At 36.8% G+C, this 24,049-nt stretch overlaps 2 protein-coding genes across 2 annotated transcripts in view; one reads left to right on the top strand and one right to left on the bottom strand.

Moving 5' to 3' along the window:
• The window catches only part of ACTL6A (actin like 6A), a 31,703-nt gene extending 21,117 nt beyond the window's left edge, over positions 1-10,586 (top strand). Inside the window, exons 13-15 of the mRNA XM_031961124.1 lie at positions 7,588-7,683; positions 8,818-8,904; positions 10,026-10,586. Of these exons, the coding sequence (XP_031816984.1) occupies positions 7,588-7,683; positions 8,818-8,904; positions 10,026-10,106 (264 nt within the window). The 3' untranslated portion in view covers positions 10,107-10,586. The remainder of the gene's footprint in view (positions 1-7,587; positions 7,684-8,817; positions 8,905-10,025) is intronic.
• A 214-nt stretch (positions 10,587-10,800) lies between these two features.
• On the bottom strand, positions 10,801-24,025 carry MRPL47 (mitochondrial ribosomal protein L47). Its single transcript, XM_003766040.3, has 7 exons — positions 23,767-24,025; positions 21,165-21,310; positions 19,417-19,477; positions 17,516-17,612; positions 13,729-13,859; positions 12,757-12,852; positions 10,801-11,063 (listed from the first exon to the last, which is right to left on the bottom strand). Exons 1-7 carry the CDS (start codon positions 23,865-23,867, stop codon positions 10,961-10,963), a joined length of 735 nt encoding a protein of 244 aa, XP_003766088.1. The 5' UTR covers positions 23,868-24,025; the 3' UTR covers positions 10,801-10,960.
• Positions 24,026-24,049: the final 24 nt, after the last annotated feature.

Genomic DNA, 24,049 nt, shown 5'->3' on the forward strand with positions numbered 1-24,049 from the left:
GCCTCCTTCCTCTTATCAAGTGGTGAAGTGATGGTAGTAGAGACAGAATGCTAAGAATATCACTGTCTTTATATTGATTACATTATATTGTTTAGTCATTTCTCATTTTTTGTGACCCAATTTGGGGGTTTTCTTGACAAAGATATTGGAGTGGTTTGGTATTTTTTTCCTCAAGCTTATTTTACAGATGAGGAAACTGAGGCAAATAAGATTAAAAGACTTGAAATATTCACTTAACTGTTACCCTGCTAAATATTAGGTCTCTTTTCTGACCAGTAAACTGATATCCTTTTGGAAGAACTGAATCACCTAATTATGATCATTCTTGTACTTAGTAAATCATTTGAGCATTCATTAAGTGCCTTCTTTGTGGTAGGCACTAAGGATACAAAGGGAAAATTAAATTATCTAAGATGGGCTTTTTCTGCTGGGAAAAAAACATAGACACAACTAAATAAGTACAAAATATACAAAGTAATTTTGGGGATGGGAAGTCTATTGTTATGAGAGGAGGGGGCAGGAAAGATACTGCAGAAGAGGTACCACTTGATCTAAGTTAGGGAAGAAACTAAGGATTCTAAAAAGTGGAGGCAAGGAGGGGAGGGCATTCCCAGTATGGTAGGCAGCTTGTGTGGAGATGGAGACAAAAGATCAAACATAAATATTAGGATAGCAATAAGTCTTGACTGGAATTTAGAAGTTTGTGAAAGAGAACAATGGATAATAAGCCTAGAAAGATAGACTGAGCCATGCTGAAAAGGGATTTTTTTTTTATTTTTATTTTTATTATTTTTAATTTTAATAGCCTTTTATTTACAGGTTATATGTATGGGTAACTTTACAGCATTGACAATTGCCAAACCTCTTGTTCCAATTTTTCCCCTCCTTCCCCCCACCCTCTCCCCCAGATGGCAGGATGACCAGAAGATGTTAAATATATTAAAATATAAATTAGATACACAATAAGTACACATGACCAAACTGTTATTTTGCTATACAAAAAGAATCGGACTCTGAAATATTGTACAATTAGCCTGTGAAGGAAATCAAAAATGCAGGTGGGCAAAAATATAGGGATTGGGAATTCATTGTAATGGTTCTTAGTCATCTCCCAGAGTCTGAGAAGGGATTTAAATGCTAACTAGAAGTATGGCTTTTTTCCTAGAGGAAAGAGGAGTCATTAGGACCTGGAAAGCCAGAGTAGCCAAATACACACTTGGCGACTTTGTGTCAAAGTCAGTCATCAAGAGTTTATTAAGTACTAACTAATATGATAGGCCTTGTGCTAAGCACTAGGGATACAAAAAGAGGCAAAACATGGTGTCCCTACTCTCAAGGGTATCACAGTTTAATGGGGAGACAACATGCAAACAATTTTGTGCACCTCACATAGTTATAGCATAATATAATGAGAGGAAACAGGGAAGATTTCTTTGTTGAAGAAGAGATTTTGTTGTTCGTCCCTCCTTTTCAAAAAGGACCAGTGATATCACAGGGTGATATTATGTCTTGTACATGAATTGGATTTAAGTGAGCCAGAGTTACACAAAGTAGAAGACTTGACTAGAATCATGGAAATCCAGTGGTAAGACAAAAATCAGGATGACACGTGGTTGGGCCCGCAGCGGGTGACCTTGGTGAATTCAATGTCTGACTAGGCTCTAAGTTCTCCACAGCATTTGTTTTAGCTACTTTATGACCATTTAAACAAATTGTTCTTATCCTTGAATTCTACTGGGGGAATTCTTTACATGCTTGGAGAACACTCTCCCCCCTCAACTTACTGATGGTTTGGAGGCTCATTGGTTACCCTATACCTACTTTAGCTGGTTTACTGAGACAGTTTATAGTGTGGTCATTGTGTTACAGCTTCTTGGAGCTATAGGTGAGAGTTGGGTGAAAAGTGACATCAGTGGTGGCTGAGCAGCTTCTCACCAGAGACACTAGTCCTCCCTCACTCCATAAATCCCATTTAGCTAGCCCTTGAACAAAGCCATGGAAGCCAGGAAGTGGTTATGAGGAAAGAGAATATTCTTTGAAAATGCCTGGAGTCTGGCAATGGAGTGTTTTGTGAAAGGAATAGTAAGGAGGCCAGGATCCTTGAATTATTCAGTATGTGATAGGAGGAGTAAGGTGGGGAAAGACTGGAGAAGTAGGTGCCATGTTGGGAAGGATGTTCTTTGTGATCACTTAATTTTCGTTAACCAACCAGGAATGAAAGCCAAGCTTATCTACTTGTGAGTTTGCTAAATTAATTTACTCTTCTACCTTCTCTTTACCCTTCCCTCTTTAAAGAAAAAACATCTGGCATCTGTCCTTAATACTTTTGAGATCACCTGTGATGCCGCTTGTAATGGCATCCACTACTTCTTTCAGGACTAGAGGTTGTAGTTTCTTTTCTATGACAGTTCCAAAGTAGTTTCCAGAATTTTGGACCAATTCACAGTTGTACCCTCACCATTTTTATGTTATCTTCCCACTACTGCCTCTCTAATACTGAATATCCCCATTTTGTATTATCTTTCTTTCCCAGGTTGTTGGATATGAAATGAAATCTGCTATGTTTTAATTTTCATGTTTTTTATGTGTAATATGGAAACTTATAATTTTTGATCATTTGTATTTTTTCCCTTTTAAAAAATTATTTAAAACTTAAATAAAAAATAGAAAAAGGAAAAAAGGAAAAAAATTGTCATGTGCACAGCAGAACAGGAGAGAATTTCAAAATATGTAACAATAAATTTCCATTTCAAGAAGGCATATATAATAATAGAAGACATTGTTTTTCAGAACTGCCTTTTCATTTGCTTTAGATTTTCTTTTGTTCTTAGATGTGTAGTTTTTACTTTATTCTTTTTTTCTCCTTTCCTCATCCCCATCTTCTCAAAACAGGATACAGTTAACCATGGATATATTTATATATACATAAGTTTTGGAGATTTTCATGCCTTTCTAGATGTATATGTATATATAGTTCCTCTTTAACTCATTCCCAATGTGAGTAGGATTTCAAAACTACCACTTTTCCCCCATTTAATTCTTCTTCTGTGTCAGTTCTTGCTCACCCACCTCATTCATAAAGCATAATTATTGGTTTTTACCTTTTCCTGTATGGTTTTACTTTTTGGAATCAAATCATACCATTACCAATGATAATCTTAGTTTGGTTTATATTTTCATGCATAAAACAGTTTGTCCTTGTGAGTCCCCTGAAATTAGAATTTAATGTTGACTCTTATATGTCAGATTTCCTACTAAGTTCAAATTTTTGACACAAAATCCTGAAAATCTGGAAATTCATTGTCCATTTTTCTCATTCACTATTAAACTTAATTTTGCTGGATATGATATTTTCAGCCTAAACCCTAGTTCTTTAGATCTTTGATATATAGTACTCTGAGACTTGTGGTCTTTTATTGTAGCCACTGATATGTCTTGTGTGATTCCGATTGTGGTTCCATCATATTTGAATTTTGTTGTTGTTGCTTGTAAAATTTTCTGTTTAATTTGGAGTTTTTGAAATTTAACAGTATTCTTTCAAGTAGTGAACAGTGGATTCCTCCCCCCCCCCTCCCCCCGCCCCGATTCTAACACTTCAGGACAATTTTCTTTATTTCTTGTATTATTGTATTCAGATTCTTTTTTGGTCATAACTTTTAGGTAGTTCAGTTATTCTTATATTTTTCTCTTCTTGATTTATTCTCTAGATCTGTTGTTTTTCTTTTGAGATGTCTCCCATTCCCTTCTATTTTTTTATTCTTTATACTTTGTTTTATTATTTCTTGGTCTCCTATAACTTCACTGGTTTTCTTTTACCTATAAATTCTAATTTTCTAAGACTCTGGATCTCCTTTTCTAGTTAGTTTCTATCTTTTTCTTAGGCAGTTGGGATTAAGTGACTTGGCCAGGACAGATTTGAACTTGGATCCTTCTGACTTAAGGGCTGATGCTCTATCCACTGTGCCACCTAGCTGTCCCATAATTTTTTTTTTTGATTGTTCTTATTTGTTTGTTTATTTGCTTTTTGGTTTTTTCCTCTATTTTTCTCATTTGATTTTTTTTAAATAATAGCTTTTCATTTTCAAAATTTATTCAAAGATAGTTTTCAATATTCACCTTCCCTAGACAACAAGCTATCCTATATATATTAAACAGTTGCAATTCTTATTTCCACATTTTTCATGCTGCACAAGAAAAATCAGATCAAAAAGGAAAAAAAAATGAGAAAGAAAATAAAAAGCAAGCAAACAACAAAAAAGGTGAAGATACTATGTTGTGATCCACATTCAGTCCCCATGTTCCTCTTTTTGGATGTACATGGCTCTCTCTATTCACAAGTCTATTGGAATTGGCCTGACTTATCTCATTATTGAAAAGAGCCAAATCCATCACAGTTGATCATTACAAAATCTTGTTGCAGTGTGTACAATGTTCTCTTAGTTATACTCACTTCACTCAGGATCAGTTCATGTAAGTCTCTCCAGGCCTTTTTGAAATCATCTTGCTGATTGTTTCTTATGGAACAATATGTTCCATAATCTTCATATATCATAATTTTCATCTAGCCATTTCCCAACTGATGGGCCTCCACTCAGTTTCCAGTTCCTTGCCACTACAAAATGGGCTGCTACATTTTTGCACATGAGTCTTTTCCCCTTTTTTTATGATTTCTTTGAGATTTCTTTATGATTTCTTTTTATGATTTCTAGGCCCAGTAGAGACATTGCTGGATCTAAAGGTTGTTTCAAATTGCTCTCCAGAATGATTGGATCAGTTCACAACTCCAACAATGTATTAGTGTCCCAGTTTTCCCACATCTTCTTTAACAGTCATCGTTATCTTTTCCTGTCATCTTAAATGTCCTGAAATGTTGCCTTAATTTGCATTTCTCTGATCAATAGTAATTTAGAACATTTTTTCTTTTTTCTTTTTCTTTCTTTCTTTTTTTGTTGTTGATGCAATTGGGGTTAAGTGTCTTGCCCAGTCAGTCACACAGCTAGAAAGTGTTAAGGTCTAAGACCAGGTTTGAACTCAGGTCCTCCTCATTAAAGGCCCGGTGCTGTATCCACTGCGCCACCTACCTGCCTTTAGAGCATTTTTTCACATGACTGGTAATGGTTTTAATTTCTTTGAAAATCATCCTCATTTCCTTTGACCATTTGTTTTGGAGAGTGGCTTGAATTTTTTAAAATTTGAGTCAGTTTTCCATATATTTTAGAAATGAGACCTTTATCCAGAAGCCTTCTGGATTTATCTCATTTGATTTTAGGGTCTTTTGAATTCCATAAATTCTTTTTGGGCAGGAAACCATTTAATCTTGTTCTTTGGGGTAGTAGAGGCCTTTTCTTACTTCAGTATTCTCCTTTGAAGACGAACCCCAGTCTTCCCTATTCCCATAAGTAGTTTTCTGTAGTTTTTTTCTTCTTTGTCTGCTTATTTAAAAAAGAAAAAAAGAGCTTGTCAGTGTAATCATCTTTTGTTCTGTGTTGGGGAGTGGGGATGGTACCTCTGTCCTCGGATTCTCCTTCACATATCACTTCATTCTCCCAAAAGTATCTGCAGCCAGCAGCATCCCTTACCCCCTTGCTTCTGCACTCACTGCGTGCTGCTGGTATCTTCTTGCCCAGGACCTTGTCTTAGCAGCACAGTAGGGCCTGGTGTTCTTATCCTCAGAGGTTCCCTCAATTTTTCCCTGACTCAGAAGCTAGACTAGTCTGGGAAGTAAAATTTGCTGTGGCTGGCTTGAAGGTTACCTCCCAACCCAGCTGAGCCCAGGGCTCTCCTACTTGCTGTTTCAGCACTCTTAAGTTTGCCCCAAGGCTGTTTTATCGTTTTTTGGGAGGGAAATCTGGAGAGATTGGAATTTTTTGACCAAGTACTCTGCCATCTTCAAAGAATCCTTTCCCAATTATTTGAATTTCATCTGTAAACTATTAGTTCATATCTGTTGACCACTTACCTATTGGGAATGAATTTTGTTTTTAAATATTTTTAAAAAATATTTTTGTTCTTCATTTCTTAAATCACACAATTTTATTGGGGATATTTAATTCAAAGTTTTTTTTTTTTTCTCTGACTTGTTTTCAGTGCCCTCATTTAAGTTTCTATTTAAATAAACATTTTCTATCAAAAACATGTAGAGTGGTAACTTGGTACTTCTCTGCTTTCAAAATAGTTGAATATGGTATTCATTTTTATGAGAAAAAAATGCTTCAGGACTGGACACTTGCTTGGCCCTTGTGGCACTTGGTTGTTGTCTCAGTTGAACAGAAGGGAGATGAAGTTGGCCAAGCATACCACTTTTCCCCTCTCCTCACTGCTGCTGTTGCGTCCTCCCCAGTTAAGGCAGCAGGGGCGTACAGAACTGTCGGGCTGGAGCCCGTGACATTGAGGTTGTGTCACATTTCTGCAGGATGATGTGGCTGTAATTTATAGTATCCTGGCTCCTATCGTACTTGAAGGGTCACAGAGTGGCTGAAGCAGCAGGAGCAGGAGCCTGAGCAGAGGCAGTGGATCCAGGACTCCTGGCAGCCCTAGTCAGATGGCAGAGAACACAGGACCATAGCTTCCTCCTTCATGCCCAGAGCTCTCCTTGCTCCACCAAGGAAGCTTAGCCAGAATAGGATGGGAAGAGAGTGTAAAGGTGTTGGTTTGTCTCTGAAAGTGAAATGGGTCAAGAAGGCGGCCCCATCACTGGCTTCTTTCTCTGTACATGAAAGCCCCATTTGCCCCTTTGGGGAATTGGGGTGGGAGGGGGAAGCTGCAGACTAAAGATGTATTCCTTATGGGAAAAATTCATTTTCGCCATATATCATACCTTTTGGAATCAATTAACAAACTAATACTGAGGTAGCACTGCATTTGTGTGTGTGTGTGTGTGTGTGTGTGTGTGTGTGTGTGTGTGTGTACTCTCTTCTATTATTATAAGCATCTATCCCTTGTTTGGTTACGAGTTTTATCCTAAAAGATTTGAAAAATTATTTCTATATCTACATGTTTGAAATAGATACACACACACAACGTATATTTTAACAAGTGTTTTAAAGTCAAATAGAAACAGATCCTTACAGGGCAAGTATTGACTTTGAAGACTACACATTACCATTATCTGTGTTGTATTTTTAGTTTATTAAACATTTTCCAATTACATTTTAATCTGGTTCAGGCTTTACTTGGAAGAGAGGTCTTGAGTTTGATAGCTCTAGTGTAAATTTGTGATTTTAATCTAATTGTACTTAATTACTTTTCCACTTTTCGTAGTAGTTCTGGTTAAATTGGAAATATTTCCCTCCTGGTTTGTGTTTCTGATTTATTTGTGCTATTTGTTGTTCAGTTACTTCAGAGTCTTCCTTTATTCAGTTGATTTCTCTAATGTGTTTGATTTTTGGCTGCAATCATTCTTTTTTCCATTGTGTCTACTCTTTTTTCAAAGTTCAGTTGCTTCAGGTTTTTGAGAACAAATTTTTGTTACCAATTTAGCTAATGTTTACTTGTACCTAAACTCCAGCCCATAAGAAATCACAGGTACCTCTTTTATTCATAGTTTATACTAAATGTTTGGAAACATTTTTGCTTGTCTTTTTCTAGGGTCTTTATGGCAGTGTTATAGTGGCAGGAGGAAACACTCTGATACAGAGTTTCACTGATAGGTTGAATCGGGAATTATCTCAGAAGACACCCCCGGTAAGTGGTTAGCTCTGAACCATATGTTCAAGTAAATTCTCATTCTTGGTGGACTGTAGGCAAAAGTTGTTTTTTGGTTGATTAGTGTTGCAAAGTATATTCTCAAAATAGCTCAAAGTAGCTCTCAAATTCTTTGAGCTTTTCACTTGTTACACCAAGATAAAACAAATGGAAAATAGGAGTGAAAGGGTGTGCTGAACATGAGTAACCTTACGACCATCATGTCTGACACACTGTTTGTTGGCTTTCTGTAGAAACTATATTTAGATGCACTACCTGTAGCAATTTAACCATTCTATACAAGTTGATGAGGAAAAAAACAAACAAACAAAAAATGAGGCAGTGTGCGTAATAAAGGGTTGGGTATGATTTCCCTTGACATTTACTAGCTATGTGACCCCCAACTACTCTTTACCCTTATGTGCTTCAAGCTGTTTCTTTTGCAGGTATCATCTGCTAAATCCTTTCTGGATTGCAACTTACTTTACACACCCACACACAGTATGGATCCTCTATAGTTATACTGCATCAATAGAGAGGCTACTACTATCTGCACCTAGAGTAGCCATATTTTTATCAGTTTTATTTAAATGGTAGCAAGGGAGGAGAGGACAAGATGATGGATATGTAGCATACTTGAATCCTTTATATTCATTAGAACATAAAGAAACCTTAAAGTTAAAAGCCTTTTATTTAACAACAGCTAAAGCTTATTGCCTCAAAAGAAAGATAAACTAGAAAGTCCCAGAGACTTGCTCAGGTTAGTTTTAGTTAAGCAGTAGAGCCCAACAGTTGAGAGAAGTTGTAATTTTGAGGGTGGCATAAGGAATGTGTTGGGCCGATATTTAATTCTTCAAATATATGAAAAAAATCTTACCACATGTGACTCATTCATCCCATGTATACAATATTTAGAAGCCAGTGTTGACTGCTTATTAATCCTGTAAACTTTTGCTCCTCAAAAGTTTAGCCTATAGGCAATATTTAAACCATAGGGAAAATATACTGTTGAAAATGTCTCAATAGGCTAGTGATCTTTTCTCTTTGGGGAGTTCAAATTTCTTGAGTTGTTTGTTCTAAGCTTATTGATGCTTCTCCCCTCTTTTTTCTTCCCCCCAAACGTTTTATTTTTAGAGCATGAGATTGAAGCTGATTGCAAATAACACAACGGTGGAACGGCGATTTAGTTCATGGATTGGTGGTTCAATTTTAGCCTCTCTGGTTGGTATATAAGATACAATTTAAAAGTATAATTAATTCTTAGTGATTAAAATGAGTTAAATTACTATGCAGTTTATAATTCATTGAATGCCAAAGCTGATGATACCGTTTTAGGCCCCAGAAGAAGAACGCTGTATTATGGAGCAAAATAGGAAGGCAGGCCACCTCCTCATTAGTGATTCCTTAGATTGGCTCCTTTTCTTAAATAAGTCAACTTCTAGGTAATATCATGGAGCCTTATACATCTATTAGATTTGAGTGATTTCCCCTAGGAAATCTCTGAATGTGTACTGCTAGTCATGCTACCTATAAATCTTAGGCAAATGGCTCATTGTAGCTTTATTTTCTTTTGACTTGATTAATTCTGGCTGAGCCAAATCTTTAAAAAGCCAGTTAAAAGATGACTTTTAGACAGAGTTGGTTGGCATAGGGAATTTTAAGGTATCACCTTAATATGCAAAATATGTAAAATTAGTAAAGGGGTGATCTTAAAGATCTCTTTAAAAAGACAGTTCATTAGCATACTTAAATGTTTTGTTTGCTGAAGTTCTACTATCTTAGAGGCTTAAACCTTACCTTTAAAAAAAGAAATCTGTCTTTAAACTCTTCTTGTTCATTTAATTATCTTTGATTTCTTTTAGAATCCTTCCATTTTAAACAATTCTCTTCCTATCTTTTATCCACTCCTTTGTATCCAACTTGTTAATGAGCAGCAAATTGGATACACTACTCTATTAATCACCTAAACTTTGCATATCACATTCCTGGTAATTAAAGGTAATTAGATTCCTTCCCTTTATAGTTTTTGTATTACCTCTATTCTCTAGGTCTCTGTCATTCATTGCTTTAGCTTTGTGCAGTAGTACATGGTAATAACATGTACTACTATCTTGCTAGTGACTTGACTTTCTGACTTTGGGTAAAGGTATTAGCAATTTCACATGTCATTACATCAAAAAGCCTCTAGTAAAAGCATGGGATAAAGTGGATGCATAGAAACTTGTCCTGCCCCATATTTTCCTTGGTAGTGCTTGGTCATTTCCAAGTTAGTTTAAAGTCAAAAGAAATTAGCAGATAATAGGTAATGGTTGTTAATGTTTTTCTTTCTTTCCATTTCACAGGGTACCTTTCAACAGATGTGGATTTCCAAACAAGAATACGAAGAAGGAGGAAAACAGTGTGTAGAAAGGAAATGCCCTTGAAGTCAGTTCTGGAAAAACTGTGGCCTTCCCTATGATCCCTTATGTTTCATAGCTTTAGTATACTCAGGAACAAAAATGAACGTCTTTTGTAGAATGTTTATACATTTTTGCATACTTCAATTTCCACTTAACAAATTTTAAAGCCTTCAAACTGGCCATATAACTTAAAATGAGTTTTTGCCTTCCTTGTAAAGCAATAACTCCTATAATAAGCATTTTATAATTTTTGTATAAATATCTATTTTCTCTAAATACTTTCGTTTAGCAAACTGTTTTCAGCCCTCTGATAAGCAAACTGATTAATATCTATTTTCTCTACTTTTCATTTAGTAAACTGTTTTCAACCCTTTGAGATAAGCATACCGATTCCCAAATGATTGGTAGAGTTGATTTTTACTGACTAGTAAAACTTACTGCCTATATACCTTTACCTCATACTTGCAAAATTAAATAATAAAGATTTCTATCCACTCTAAGAAAGAACTTTTTGGTTATTATGTTAATCAACAAAATTGTGTTGACTTGCTGCTTTTAGATTATCTTTTAATCCTGGCTAGATTAAATCACCTTAAATTAAAATTCCATCCTGCTAGCAATGTAAGTCTTTTAGAAATTAGAATAAAAGTTTTAGTTGGGAACATTGTGGCAGAATTGTGAACATTTGGCAGAATTAGGAAGAAAAAGTCAAACTCCATAAAATTGAAATAATTTTTTTAATAAACACTTACCACAAGTTTACCAATATTTACCAGGCCAGCCTTAAATTACAACTTAATGAAAGCTTCAGTTTTACCGAGATGAAATAGTACAAGAAAAATTTGAGTCCATCGTGTCCTTGGTTAAAATTCAATTTGTCAAGTAGACATGTGTGGAAATTTTCTTTGAAGCAGTTTCTGTTTCTTTCTCTGCAAATTTTTCTTCTTGGCTTCGGAACGTAAGTACTTCTCAAGCCTCAATCTAGAATAAAAAGAGCAATTGATGAAGCACAAGTAATGCCTCCTTTCTTCATATATAACACTCCTCATGATGTGACCCCATGTGTACCAATGTACAACAACTGTTGCCCAATATCAGGAATGTTTAGTGTAATGAATTTGTGAGTTAGTAAAATGAGATAAACTGATTTTTTTTTTCATACAACTTATTTCTGTGCCAACTGCCAAGTAGAAATGTGTTAAGTACTGGACTCTAAACCACAAATCCAGTCTTGACCTGGTCTGGAAAAATAATTGTTACTTTTTCTTGAATTTCCCAATAAGAATTCAATTTGGTGTATTTTTTAGATTTGTTTTTTGGAATTGGAGTGGGGTAAGGAGGTTGAGGAGAATCTGCCATACTTCTGGCTACTCTCCAAATCCACTTTTAAAGGATGAAGATGTCACCAATGAGTATTTTTTCAGGGTAGCATAGACTCCAAAGACAATTCCAAGACAGCTGAGGAAGACCAATCAACTTCAAATAATTGTTTAAAAATATGGACCAAATTTGGACAAACCAGCATGGATCGTAAGCCTGATCTGAGATGTATTGCCACTGATAATGGTAACTGTACATAAAATACCTCCCCCAAGGATGGCTAGGTGGTGCCAATAGTGGTGTGCTAGACCTGAAGTCAGGAAGACTTCCAGAATTCAAACCCAGACTCAAGACTTTCATTGGCTGTGTGACCCTGGACAAATGACTTAATGCCTCAGTTTCCTAATCTGTAAAAAGTATGCCATGCATTTATTTTTGCCAAGAAAATCTCAATGCAATCAAGAGGAGACTTGACTAAAATGGGAAGTGAGGGAAAATAATTCAAGATAAGATTGAATGTTGTTCATTCATATGACTGATGTGGGAGGGTAAAGAATCCAGGATGTTTCCAAGACAAGCTGAACTTGAGTGACTCCAATCTACCCTACCAAACTTCTTTGAACAAGTCATTTCTTGTAACAGTTTTCCAGATTTATTTAACAGTATTTCTTGAATCCTTGACTTGACATTCCATTTTATGCCTCCAGGCCTTTGCTCAAGCTGTACCACCTGCCTAAAATGTACTACTTTTTTCCTTTAGAACATGTAGTTCCAGGGAGGCTCAGCTCAAGTACCTTATATATGACATGTTTCCCATGTATTAGTACTACCCCATTAAAATGTATTTTGTGATTATTCGTTTGTGTACATATTGTTTCTCTCCAATAGAAACATAAACTGCATTTACATTAATTATTTTCAACCAACAATGCCTGGCACACAGGAAGACCTCGATAAATGCTTTGAATTGAATCAGAATGCCCAGGTTTATTGTAGACTTAGCTCCCATGCCATTTCTGCTGGGAAGCCATGCTGGATCCCCCCTCCCCCTCCCAGTGTTAGCATTCTCTCTTCTCTCCAAGGATGATGCATACACTTATTTTTACATGCTGCAGCCTCACAGTAGAATTTTGACTCCTTAGGGTATTGGAGTGCTCATTTAGTTTTTCTTTCTACATTCCTATCATCTTAGGCAGTGCTTTGCATACAGGTGATTAATAAACACTTGATGGATCAAACTTATTTCTGATATTTCACAAGATACTTCCTAGGAGGTCTCATAAAGAGTTAGATCCTTACCATTTTGTCCTATGGTTTACAGAAATGTTTATTCGCAAAACCATTGTATTCTCACCTGACAAACTGTTCTACATAGGGCATCGTATAAAACTTCTTCTTGTTGTATCTTTTGTTTAGGTACCAAGGTATTGGCCACTGCTTGTACTTGTACCTATGAATAAAACATAAATGGCATCATCTTTTAGAACATTTCCATCTGTTTACCCTTCTTTATGCTAAGTGTAAATTTACTTAAATGACATTCAGTTCTTGGACTTGAAACTTTAGGATGTTAATTCTCTGCTTTTAAGATGTGGTGAGGGGTAATTGGTTACAAAGTATTGCTCTAAAATCAAAGTGATTCAAGACAGCATAGTCAGTGATTTCCTCCACTCTGAATTCAGCATAATTCTCAGACCACCCACAAGGGATAACTTGCCAGAGTGTGTATCACACCTCAATAGCACAATGAAAGATCAGAGCTTTGGGGAAGGAAAACCACTAAAAGGCTAATTTCTGATTCCACTCCAATTTCTGTTCTAAGAGTCATCTGGAGATTACAGATTGTTAGAGATACATAAAGGAGAGACAAGTCAACGAATATAAATTTGACCTACTTAAAGTCAATATAAGCTTTTGAGAGTAATTGTAGCAAACTGCAAACATACTGGCAAAAGAGCGTGTGGCTTTGGGTATATGAGCACCAAGAAATAGCCTGCAATCTCAAGTCAGCAGGGATCATGTGGAAGTGGCCATGAGGGCTCTAAAATGGGATGATTATATATACTGATCTCTTCTAGAGAAAGAGTCTTAAAGAGGCAAAGAATTATATTACAAACCAAAGAATTACATGACAAACTGATTTTTCACCTCCTGTAGTACTAAAAAGCCTTGAGATTGGGATACTGCTACTTTTATTTTCTGAAAGTATGACAGATTTGACATCTCTGGGTGAGCACAATAATAGCATAGTACCCAGTACATATGGAAAGCTGGGGAACATCCTTACCCATACCTTAAGAGATGAGAATATAACCTATGTACATACCAGATGATACGTCCAAATATGTCTTTTCTCCAAGCACCTGGTCTTGCCTTTTCTTGACCTGTCTGAAGAAGTCTCAAAGCAGTATCTCTTTCCTCAATAACTTTATCCAAAGCATCCATGGACTCTGACACCTAATAAGAAAAGAGTAACAGGTAACAATTTTCTGTTAGAGAATTCCAAATAATGAGTCAAGGCAATCCTATGGTGATACTTTGTGTCAGCAAATAATCTGTTAAACATCCAGATTTTCATTATTAGGTCCTTTTAAAATAATGTGATGACTGTGTATGGTTACATTTGGAAGAAACTTCATAAACTCAGACTATAGTTCATTATTATGAGATACTATTATGTATTATAACTAAGTTTCTCTACCAACAGCATCAATGTAGACTTGGCATTATTTTGATCATTTAAAACTTCCTAATAAATATAGTAGCATTTAATATACTTTTAAAGTTTCTGAACCTGTTGTTTTTACTTGTAAAATTAATTAAAGATTGGATAAGCTTTTTAGCTCCAATGATGTATTCTACTTTTGTAAATATAAGTTGTTCAAACACAATTTTTGGGAAGTAAATGGAAAAGTCGATAGATCTTATATTTAATAGAAATAAACATAAGCTAGGGAAGTATCCAACAAGTACAAATACAAACCCATGCATCTTGTGGGCACATTTAATACATGCCTGCTGACCAACTTTAATTACAATAATGCAACCTGACAATCAGAAGGAACAAGACCTAATTCTAATTTTGCAGTTTTCTGGTCCCAAATTCATGAAACTACTTCTGAGTTTTCCAGAGGAGAGTTAAACGGGGAACTACAGAAAGGATACAATACAATTAAAAAAAAATTCCTTCCATTCCAGTCCTCTGTTTAGTTTCTTGGGAATAAAGAAAACTGGCAGAAAAACTACCAAGATGCTAGTTCTGCTGCTTACTTTGGGTTATCAGATAAATCACTTAACTCTGCCTTAACCTACTTGTTGATAAAAAAAAAGAGAAGGTTGGACCTTTTAGGTCCAGTTTCTTGAAACTGTTCTTGAACCATGTTCCAGTTCTTGAAACCACGCACATGTTTAATCTCTAGGCAACACATCCATTTCTATCTATAATTAGGAACTAAAGTTACATACTATCAACCTGATCTCTTGAAAAGGAGGAATAAGCTTGTAAATATGTTAATGAGAATCTATGATTTCTGCACTCAAATCTAAAATTATGTCTACCTGAACTGTCAATAAATATTTTGTTGCTATGACAGGGAAATGAACAATTTGGAAAAAAGGAATATACTCAGAATAAGCCTCTATTGCCTAAACGACCAATTACATATAAGACGTAATTTACATTCTTAAGACTAGTCATAATCTCAGGATTACAGAGATTTCTTAAAATAAAAATTCAAATGTATCCTGAAGCTATCAATCATCCTGTAAATAAATAAATATATAATGTGCCAGAAAAACATAAAACCGCAAATATTGGATAATCAAATTAGAGAATAAGAAATCCAGGGCAGAAGCATAAATTTTATAAAATTTATAAAGGATTAATTCCTAAGATATCTCAAAAAGGGAAAAATACTAAAAGAAGGGGAAAGATTATGTGTTGCTTTTATTTTTCCTCGCACACACACAAAAAGACTAAAAAAAGCAAGAACAATTACAATTTTCTAATATTTATGAAATTCTCATGCACACTGAAAAAAACATGAAAAAGGATTAGGAATATTTTAAAAAATTATTTTTATTTTTAATACATATCGCTTTATGAATCATGTTGGGAAAGAAAATTCAGGGGAAAAACCATAAAGGAGAAAAAAACAGAAAAAAGTGAATAGCCTATGTTGCTTTATACTTATACTTATATACTATATACTTATATTTTTCATAGTTCTCTCTCTGAATGTAGATGGCATGTTCTGTCCAAAGTCTATTGGGATTTCTTTAGCTCACTGAACCACTGAGGAGAACCAAGTCTTTCATAGCTGATCATCGCACATTCTTGCTGCTGCTATGACAATGTATTTGTGGTTCTGCTTGTTTTGCCCAGCATCAGTTCACGTAAATCTTTCCAGGCCTTTCTACAATGAACAGCTTGTTCATCGTTTTTTATAGAACATTATTTCATCACCTTCATATACTATAACTTATTCAGCCATTCCCCAATTGATGAGTATTTATTCATTTTCCGAATTCTGAGCTGCCACAAACACTTCTGCATGTGTGGCTCTTTTCCCCCCCTTTCTGATTTCCCTGGGATATACATGTGTGGGTCTTTTCCCCTCCTTTCTGATTTCCCTGGGATACAGACTCAGTAATGGGATTGCTGGGTCAAAGGGTATGCACAGTGTTATAGCCCTTTGGGCATAGAGTTTTTTTTTTTTGGGGGGGGGGGGGCAAACACAAAGATTCCTTTCTGATGGCAAAGTATCCTAAATGTTCTCATAGATGATAATGTACTTATTGTATTAAGTCTTGGGATATGATGAACCCTCCCTCCCTCAGTGAAATGCATACTATTATATAAACTTCATTTAGATATTCACTGGAAAAACAAAACTGACCAAAATTCCCATTTTTACAAGCAAACTTAAAAATTTTTAAAAAGAATGACTGAAGATTACAATGTCACGTCACAAAAAAGTAAAAAGCAATTGAGGAAAAAACAAACCCATGGAAAATTTAGCCTGAAACCAAATTAAACCATCTTGTTCCTCAGAGTATATGTAGATGCTTATACAAATCTGGAAGTCATCTGCAAAAAGGTGACATTTAATATCATGTTCCCTCATGAGGTCACTAGGATAGACAATAGTGTGTGAAAAGGACAAAAATAAGCAACGAGGGCACATTTACAAACAAAAAATGGGTTAAGGATAATGATCCTGTGAAGAATAATAAAGAGCTACTAGAGAAATCAGAGGAGAATCAGGAAAAAAAATCCCAACAGAAAAAGGAGGAGAAAAGGTCATCCATTTGGGCATTTAATAGATTAGTAGGAATCTTGGAGAAAATATTTTCAATTCAATTATGTGATATGAGAAGGTGGGACTAATACTCTTCTCCTTTGGGGTGTCCAATTTAACAGACATTTTTCATTTAAACATTATGGTGGTTTTTACAAAGAGTTCTTTAACTCACAAGGTGCTCTCAAATCAGTGCATCTCAGTCTTGTTGGTCTTAGGATCCTTTTATGAACGTAAAAATTACTGAGGACCTCCTCAAAGAATTTTTGTTTATGGGGGTTATATCTACTGATAACTTACCACGTTAGAAATTAAAATGTCTCAGTAATTTGTATGAAAAACTTTTATCCTGATGGATTTCTTGAGTTTTGGGGAAATGTATTTCAACTTGTCAGCAGGAGTTAGAATTTTCAAGTTTTAATGATTTAAAACTGCACCCAGACTTTTGGGACACCCTTTATTGAGAATGATAAAATTACATTTCTTGAAAAAAATTCTCTGTAATTAAGAATTTTCACTGAATGAAGATGACTTTTTCTAGAAGCAAGACCAACAATGTATTTTACTCTACCTTCTCTTAATTTCTTTCACAGACACCAGGTCTCCTTTTCATAAAGAGCAGGAAGAGAAAAAAAGTAGCTAAAAGAAGGCAGTAGCATCGGACCTAATGTAAGAAGGCTAAATTTGGCCTGTGCTGACTACTGTGGTTACGAATAGGTCAATAAGCAATTGAGCCAAACAACAAAAAAACTGCCACTGACTTCTTCAGTTTTCATGTCAACCCCACATGATTCCACTTCCCCAAAGTCCTACCTTGTCTAATCGTTCTGGACTCGGCATTGGCAGTCTTTGTCTTTTGGCCTCCTGCTCTAAGGTGAGAAGCATATTTCTTTCTTTCAGTAGGATATACCTAAATCAAAGAATGTAATAGCTTGTAACTTACCAGAAGGTGTTTATGAAAGCAGTGATTTCTAACAACTGAATTATTGTTCTATATACAAATATTTCTTTATTGTTCTGTACACAAATATTTCTTAAGTCCTCTTAATGCTGACTACCAATGCAGGAAAGAAATTTAATTTCATTAAAAAAACATTTATTACTGTATGCAGGATTTTGTGCTCTGTACAATAAAACTATGTTCTTATCTGCTCATTCATTCTACAAGAACTTATTTAGCTTCTATTACATAGAAAACTGTAGGGAATATAGACATATAAGACAATGCAAATATTTCCCAAATCCTGTATCTGATTAGGGAGAAAACAGTATTACTATTTGTATAACATAAGGCAGTGTTTGATAAATGGCACAGCAGCAATACAGATACTAAATGTTATAGGAGTTTGAAAGAAGTGTTCATTTCTGGCTGAGGTAAATAAAGGTTTCTTGGAGAAGGGAGGATTCAATTTTGGATTTAAAAGATGGGGTTAAAGATGGCAAGGCATGTGAAGTAGAAGAAACAGCATGAGCAAAGATACAGAAATTTTTTCAAAGAAATTTGAGCAGACCAATCTGCTTAGATAAAAGTCATATAAAGAAATTGTTTGGAGAAAGGGTTAGAAAATCTAATAGAGGTTGAATTGTAGAAAGCCTCAAATATCAGGGTAAGATGAGGAGGGAAAGCAAATGATTAGTTTTAGGCTTGTTGAATTTGAGTATGGCCCAAACTGAGAGAGAAAGTATATGCTGACACTGCTTTGTTGATATAACTCTTTACAAAGAATAATCCCATATTCTGAGCCCTTCATAGTTCTTTTACCTGCCCAATAAACTAATTATCTCTTAGTAGCTTTTACTTTCTCTACTTCCAAATTAAAATTGTAGGTAAATATTACGAATTAAATTTCCACCTAAATTTTACCTAGAAAAATACAGTCTATAAAAGTACTCAAAACCTATAGTAAAAGGGTAGAAATGAAGCTGTGTTCATGAAACCTATTTTATTCCTATTTCTTTCAGTTTATTTATCATTTATGACAAAATTATAGTAAAACTTATGATGCTCTATAGTTTGCTGTTATGACGTCAAATCTATAATAAAACAACATCGTTCATTCCCCATCCCCAGGGAATCTTCGTCTTAGAAATCTAGAATTTCCACCCTAAGTATGCAATAATAGGGGAATTTACCAAATTGCCTTTATTAAAGAAACCAGCTAGAAAAAAGATCTCTGTTATTCAATGCTATCTAATAATTTTATACTGAGCAAGATGATATCAAAGGTCACCTTCCAGCTCTAAGATTCCATTTGCTTCAAATAATTAGGTATAAATATGTGGCAGAAATCCTAAATACAAGGACATTACCAAGGATATTCATGAATGGAAAAAGCAGGAATGGTCATGTGACAAGAACAAGGCCTACCCACTGGATAACTCATGTGTGCCATTGGTATTCACACAGAATCAAGAGAAATCAAGGAAAATCTGCAGTATATGAATCCTGTATTATTATTAGGAAGATCTACATTAGTAAATCATAGCTACTTGGACATATGGATTATGATTATATAATTGGTTCTACTTTTAGAGACCAGTCGGCTTTCTAGGCTCAATGGGGTTCATTATCAGAAGCTTGGTCGCTACAGGATGAACTTTTTCAAAAACAGCCAACTTTGTTAAGGAGTAAGGTGGCAAGGTTGCAATCCATTTTAGTGGGAGAGTACTACAATGATGAAATCACAGCACTTCAGGAAAGTAAATATGCCTACCAAAGTTTATGTAAATCTTCGTTACTCTTATTCCTTAATTGTTCACAAGTCCATGCAGCACCTGTTAAAATGAAGATGAAATATGTATTTTTAGAAGCCAAAATATTTAAAGACTTTATTTTCAACTTTCCATTATTTCTGCAATAAGATGAACTTATTGATTAGTCTTCATTTATTATTTTATTGCTATCTGCTAGCCTCTCTGCCAGCTGGTGAGGATTTAAAGAAAAAAGTGAAACACTCCCTATTCTCAAGGACTTCAAATTCTACCGGGAGACACCAAGTACATTTATAAAAATAGATGTATGGCAGCTGAACTAAGGAAGAGGACAGCTGGAAGTGGTCAGGAAAGGCAATGTGTAGAAGACACAGGGTGAGGGAGAGGAAGTAAGTCTTCTAAATCAGGGGTATCAAACACCTCATCCCAAATGCAGTCCAAACCAAATTAAAACGTTATCTGGGAAATATAAAAATAAATAAAAATGCAGTAAAATACAAATAATATTGTATTTTAAAATTAGGTCAATATGCAGTCCATAAGGGTCTTTATCTTTACGTATCATTTAGTTGTTCCCTCTTCCTATTTGAGTTTGACACGACAGAGCTTAATCTTTTGCCAGAGCTACCAATCAAGAGCAAAACTGACAGTTGCATTTCTTTTAACTTATTCTGGGAGAAGACTCAAATGACACTAAAACAGGAAAAGGGAAGCAAAATCAGACACAAACTGGATCAAGAGCCTTGAATAATGAGAAGTCAACTATTGGTGTTTCTTTTTAAGAAGTACTGAATCCTTTATTATGGTGTTTGGGCTCCCTCCACTGCCACCACAATCTATCCTGGATTTTTTATCCTGTAGGATTCTTGTCTCTGTGCTTCCTACTTAGTGGTACCTCAATTCTGTGTGCTGGAGGTTTGACTCTTAGTATTTCACTTAGTAGTGTGAATACTACTATTTAGTGTTCTTTTAGGCTGCCTCTTTGTTACCCTCTGATTTCCTTGAATATATATATATATATATATATAGATATATATATATATATAGATATATAGACTAAGACTATTTTTTTTTTTACATACACATCCTTGATATCTTTTATACCATTTTCCCCATGACAATCATTGTTGTCAATTGCTGCCCATTGGATGACTTTACAGTCAGATCTGGGTCACCTACCCTTCTGATTCTTTGAAGATATAGTACCCAATGATTTGCAATGATACAGCAATAAAAGTACACTATCAGTGTTTAAAAGATAGAATTTCATGCTAAGGAGCAGTTTGGGATTATCAAAAAGCACTGAGCAATTCCACTTTCCTCCTCGTAATTCAATTTCAATCCCTATTTACTTTGTAGCTGGAGACAGGTATTGCAGGAGTAATTCGATAGGGTATTCCTATTCAATTGCACACCACATACTAGAGAAGATGCCATTCTACTACAGTCATTTGTCTCTCTGAATGGATTACTAGCCCCAATCTTTTTAACTCATAAATTATCTAGGAGACCTATAGTGCTCCAGGGCTTAATGTCATAATCAGCATGTAAAGTCTATATTCAAATGTAAAAAACTTCAATTTCTTCATATTTATTTAACACGATGATGAGCATGGCACTGTTCTAGGGATACAAAGACAAAAATTAAATTGTTCCCGTTATCCAAGGAGCTTATTATATTGCTGCCAGGGAATATAACATGTACAAGTGTAAATTGAGAAGGCAAGAACTTAGAATGCAAATATCTTACCTGATTTGACTGTTTCTTCTCCCCAGTTTTTTGGGTCATCAAAAAATTCTTCTAGTCCTTTCCTTGACAAAGTAGTATGAATAAATCTATATTGGTGGTGAGGTGTGATGTTGGCTATACTCCTGTTTAACACACTGAAAGTTGACCTGCAAAGGAGTATAAAGAAAAGCAAAAGACATGCTCTCAAGTGAGTGACAACAAGCAAACAACTATATATATGAGATACACATGGCAAATTATAGATAACCTCTGAAGGAATGCAATAGGATTAAGCAAGATTGGAAAAGATTTTTTGAACAAGGTATGATTTTAGCTAAGACTTGAAGAATGCCAGAAAATCTTGAAGGCAGAGGTGAGGAAGGATTAATTTCTAGCTATGGAAGATAAAGTATGGAAGTGAAACTACCTGAGATCAGAAGAAGTTCTACATATGAGGAATAGCAGGCAGTCTAGTGTATTAGACTAGAACCTGGGAGTTTGGAAACAGTACTAAGGTGTAAGAAAACTGGAAAAGTAGGAAGGGGCCAGGTCCTGAAGGGCTGTAAAAACAAATGATTTTATAGATCTTTATATCAGATCTTACTGTATATTAGTTTATTGAGTAGGGAGTTGGCCTAGTCTGCCCTGTACTTTAGAAAGATCAATTTGATAACTGAATAAAGGAAGAAAATTGGGACCCTGGGATATTGCAATATTTTTGCATTGGGATACAGCAATAGTCCAAGTACGAATAAACAGGGCCTTCACCAGAGTGTGGTAGCATTAGAGAAGGGGCTGCCCAGAAGAGATGTCTGTAAGACAGAAATAACAGGGCTTGGTGACTAATAGGATATGGGGGAAGAGATGTTAGGATCAAAAGGAATCAAGGATGACATCTAGATTTTACGCCTAGGAGATGAGGACCGTGGTGGTACCTTTCACAGTAACAAAGATATTAAGGAAGAGGGGAGGGGGCAGAAGTGGGCAAAGGAGATAATTTCCATTTAGGACATGCTGAGTTAAAGAGATCTATAGGACATCCACTCTGAGATGTCTGCTGGAGTGGAGATGCAAGACTAAAGCTGGACAAGCAGGATGAATACAGAGAGGCTTGGAGAGAATTACATGAACTGATGCTGAGTGAAATGAGCAGAACCAGGAGATCATTATATACGTCAACAACGATACTGTATGAAGATGTAATCTGATGGAAGTGGATTTCTTTGACAAAGAGACCTAATTCAGTTTCAATTGATCAATGATGGACAGAAGCAGCTACACCCAGAGAAAGAACACTGGGAAATGAATGTAAACTGTTTGCATTTTTGTTTTTCTTCCCGGGTTATTTTTACCTTCTGAATCCAATTCTCCCTGTGCAACAAGAAAACTGTTTGGATCTGCACACATACATTGTATCGAGGACATACTACGACATATTCAACATATATAGGACTGCTTGCCATCTAGGGGAGGGGGTGGAGAGAGGGAGGGGAAAATCGGAACAGAAGTGAGTGCAAGGGATAATGTTGTAAAAAAATTACCCTGGCATGGGCTCTGTCAATAAAAAGTTACTATAAAAAAAAAAAAAAAAGACTAAAGCTGGACAAGCAGATCTCAGCAGAGATAAAAGCGGAAACCATGGCAACTGAGGCCACTATGAGTGGCAGATTGTGAAGATCCACTCAAGTAGAAGGTCGATGCATGCCAAAGGCTGTAAGGCCTGAGAAAAAGCCACAGATGTGATAGTTCAGAGCTCATTAGTCATTTTGGAGCGAGCAGTCTGGATTGAACCCCTTTCCCAGTGACTCCGGGAACCGGGGGGGAGAAGCACGGCTGCTGCGGACACTGGAGTAGGGCTTGGGGGCCCAGGGCACGTCCGTGCTTAGCAAGGAGCAAGCCACCAACAGGAGCCACTGATGACAGGACCCGTGAGGGAGCCACTATCTCTCCGAGCAATTGACACACTTATTTTACACGGTTTCGGGAGGAACAACTACATCATCACTGTGAATGATACCCGGAATTTCTACAGCGCGTGAAGGGGCGCAAAAGCACTTTACAAACGTCCTCGCGGGTTTTTTTTTTTTTTACATTTCACACCGGGGCAAACGGGCAGAGGTAAAGATCCCAGTCAGTGCTGGAGGCAGGATGCAAGCAAAGTCTCTGAAGCGCCAAGCAAACGGTCCTCGTCTTTCCCCAGCTCCTAAAGGGGGGGAGGGGGCAGTTTCTTTTCCCTCTCTGCACTGGGCCCCCCAGGACCCCGGCCCGCCCGAAGACGTCAGGGTGGGAGCCGCGGGACAGCAAGGCTAACGGGGGAGGACGAGGAGAGCGACCTTGCTAGGGTGGAGAAAGGTCACTACGAGCACCCGGGAAGGTGGCAAGACCAGCCCTCTCATTTTCCGGATGAGGGAAACAGGCTTAAGCAGACGCGGGTGAGAAGGCCCTAATGGCAGAGCCCATCCCTCGGCCTGGCAGCGCCTCCCTGGAGGCGGGGGCCGGGCCCCCTCATCCTCGGACTCCGGCCCAGATTGCTCCCCCGGGACGGGGGCCCCGGAGCCCCATTCTGCAGAGGAAGAGGCTGCAGCCCGGAGGAGCCCGCGGCCTTCCTAACCAGACCACCTACCCCGGTCTGGCGGCGGGTGCCAGCGAGGTCTTCACCATTCCCGGGGTCTTCAGGGCGGCCGCAAAGCCCCGGCAGAGAGAAGCCAGCCCTCGGGCAGCCATGTTCAGCCGCCGGCCCACACGCCGCGCTTCCGCCTACTTCCGGTTCCTGCGCCCCGCCCCCTCCGGAGCTGCGCAGGGCCACTGGGATTGTTGAGTCGGCCGCCGACGGCAGTCTCTTATTGGCCAGGACCCCTTTCGGCGTCCGTAGTAGGCGCCCTGTCCCCCGCTGAAGTCGTTTGCCC

This window comes from Sarcophilus harrisii, chromosome 3, assembly GCF_902635505.1.
Source record: "Sarcophilus harrisii chromosome 3, mSarHar1.11, whole genome shotgun sequence".
Classification (NCBI taxonomy): Eukaryota; Metazoa; Chordata; class Mammalia; order Dasyuromorphia; family Dasyuridae; genus Sarcophilus; species Sarcophilus harrisii.

Bases quoted from the DNA above. Each gene is read 5' to 3' on its own strand.
- MRPL47 (XM_003766040.3), bottom strand. From the start codon at position 23,867: ATGGCTGCCCGAGGGCTGGCTTCTCTCTGCCGGGGCTTTGCGGCCGCC. The intron at 21,311-23,766 runs GTAGGTGGTCTG...ACTCCTTTGCAG, and splicing joins GCACCCGCCGCCAGACCGGG to GTCAACTTTCAGTGTGTTAA. The intron at 17,613-19,416 runs GTAGGCATATTT...TCTTTGATTTAG, and splicing joins GAAGATTTACATAAACTTTG to GTATATCCTACTGAAAGAAA.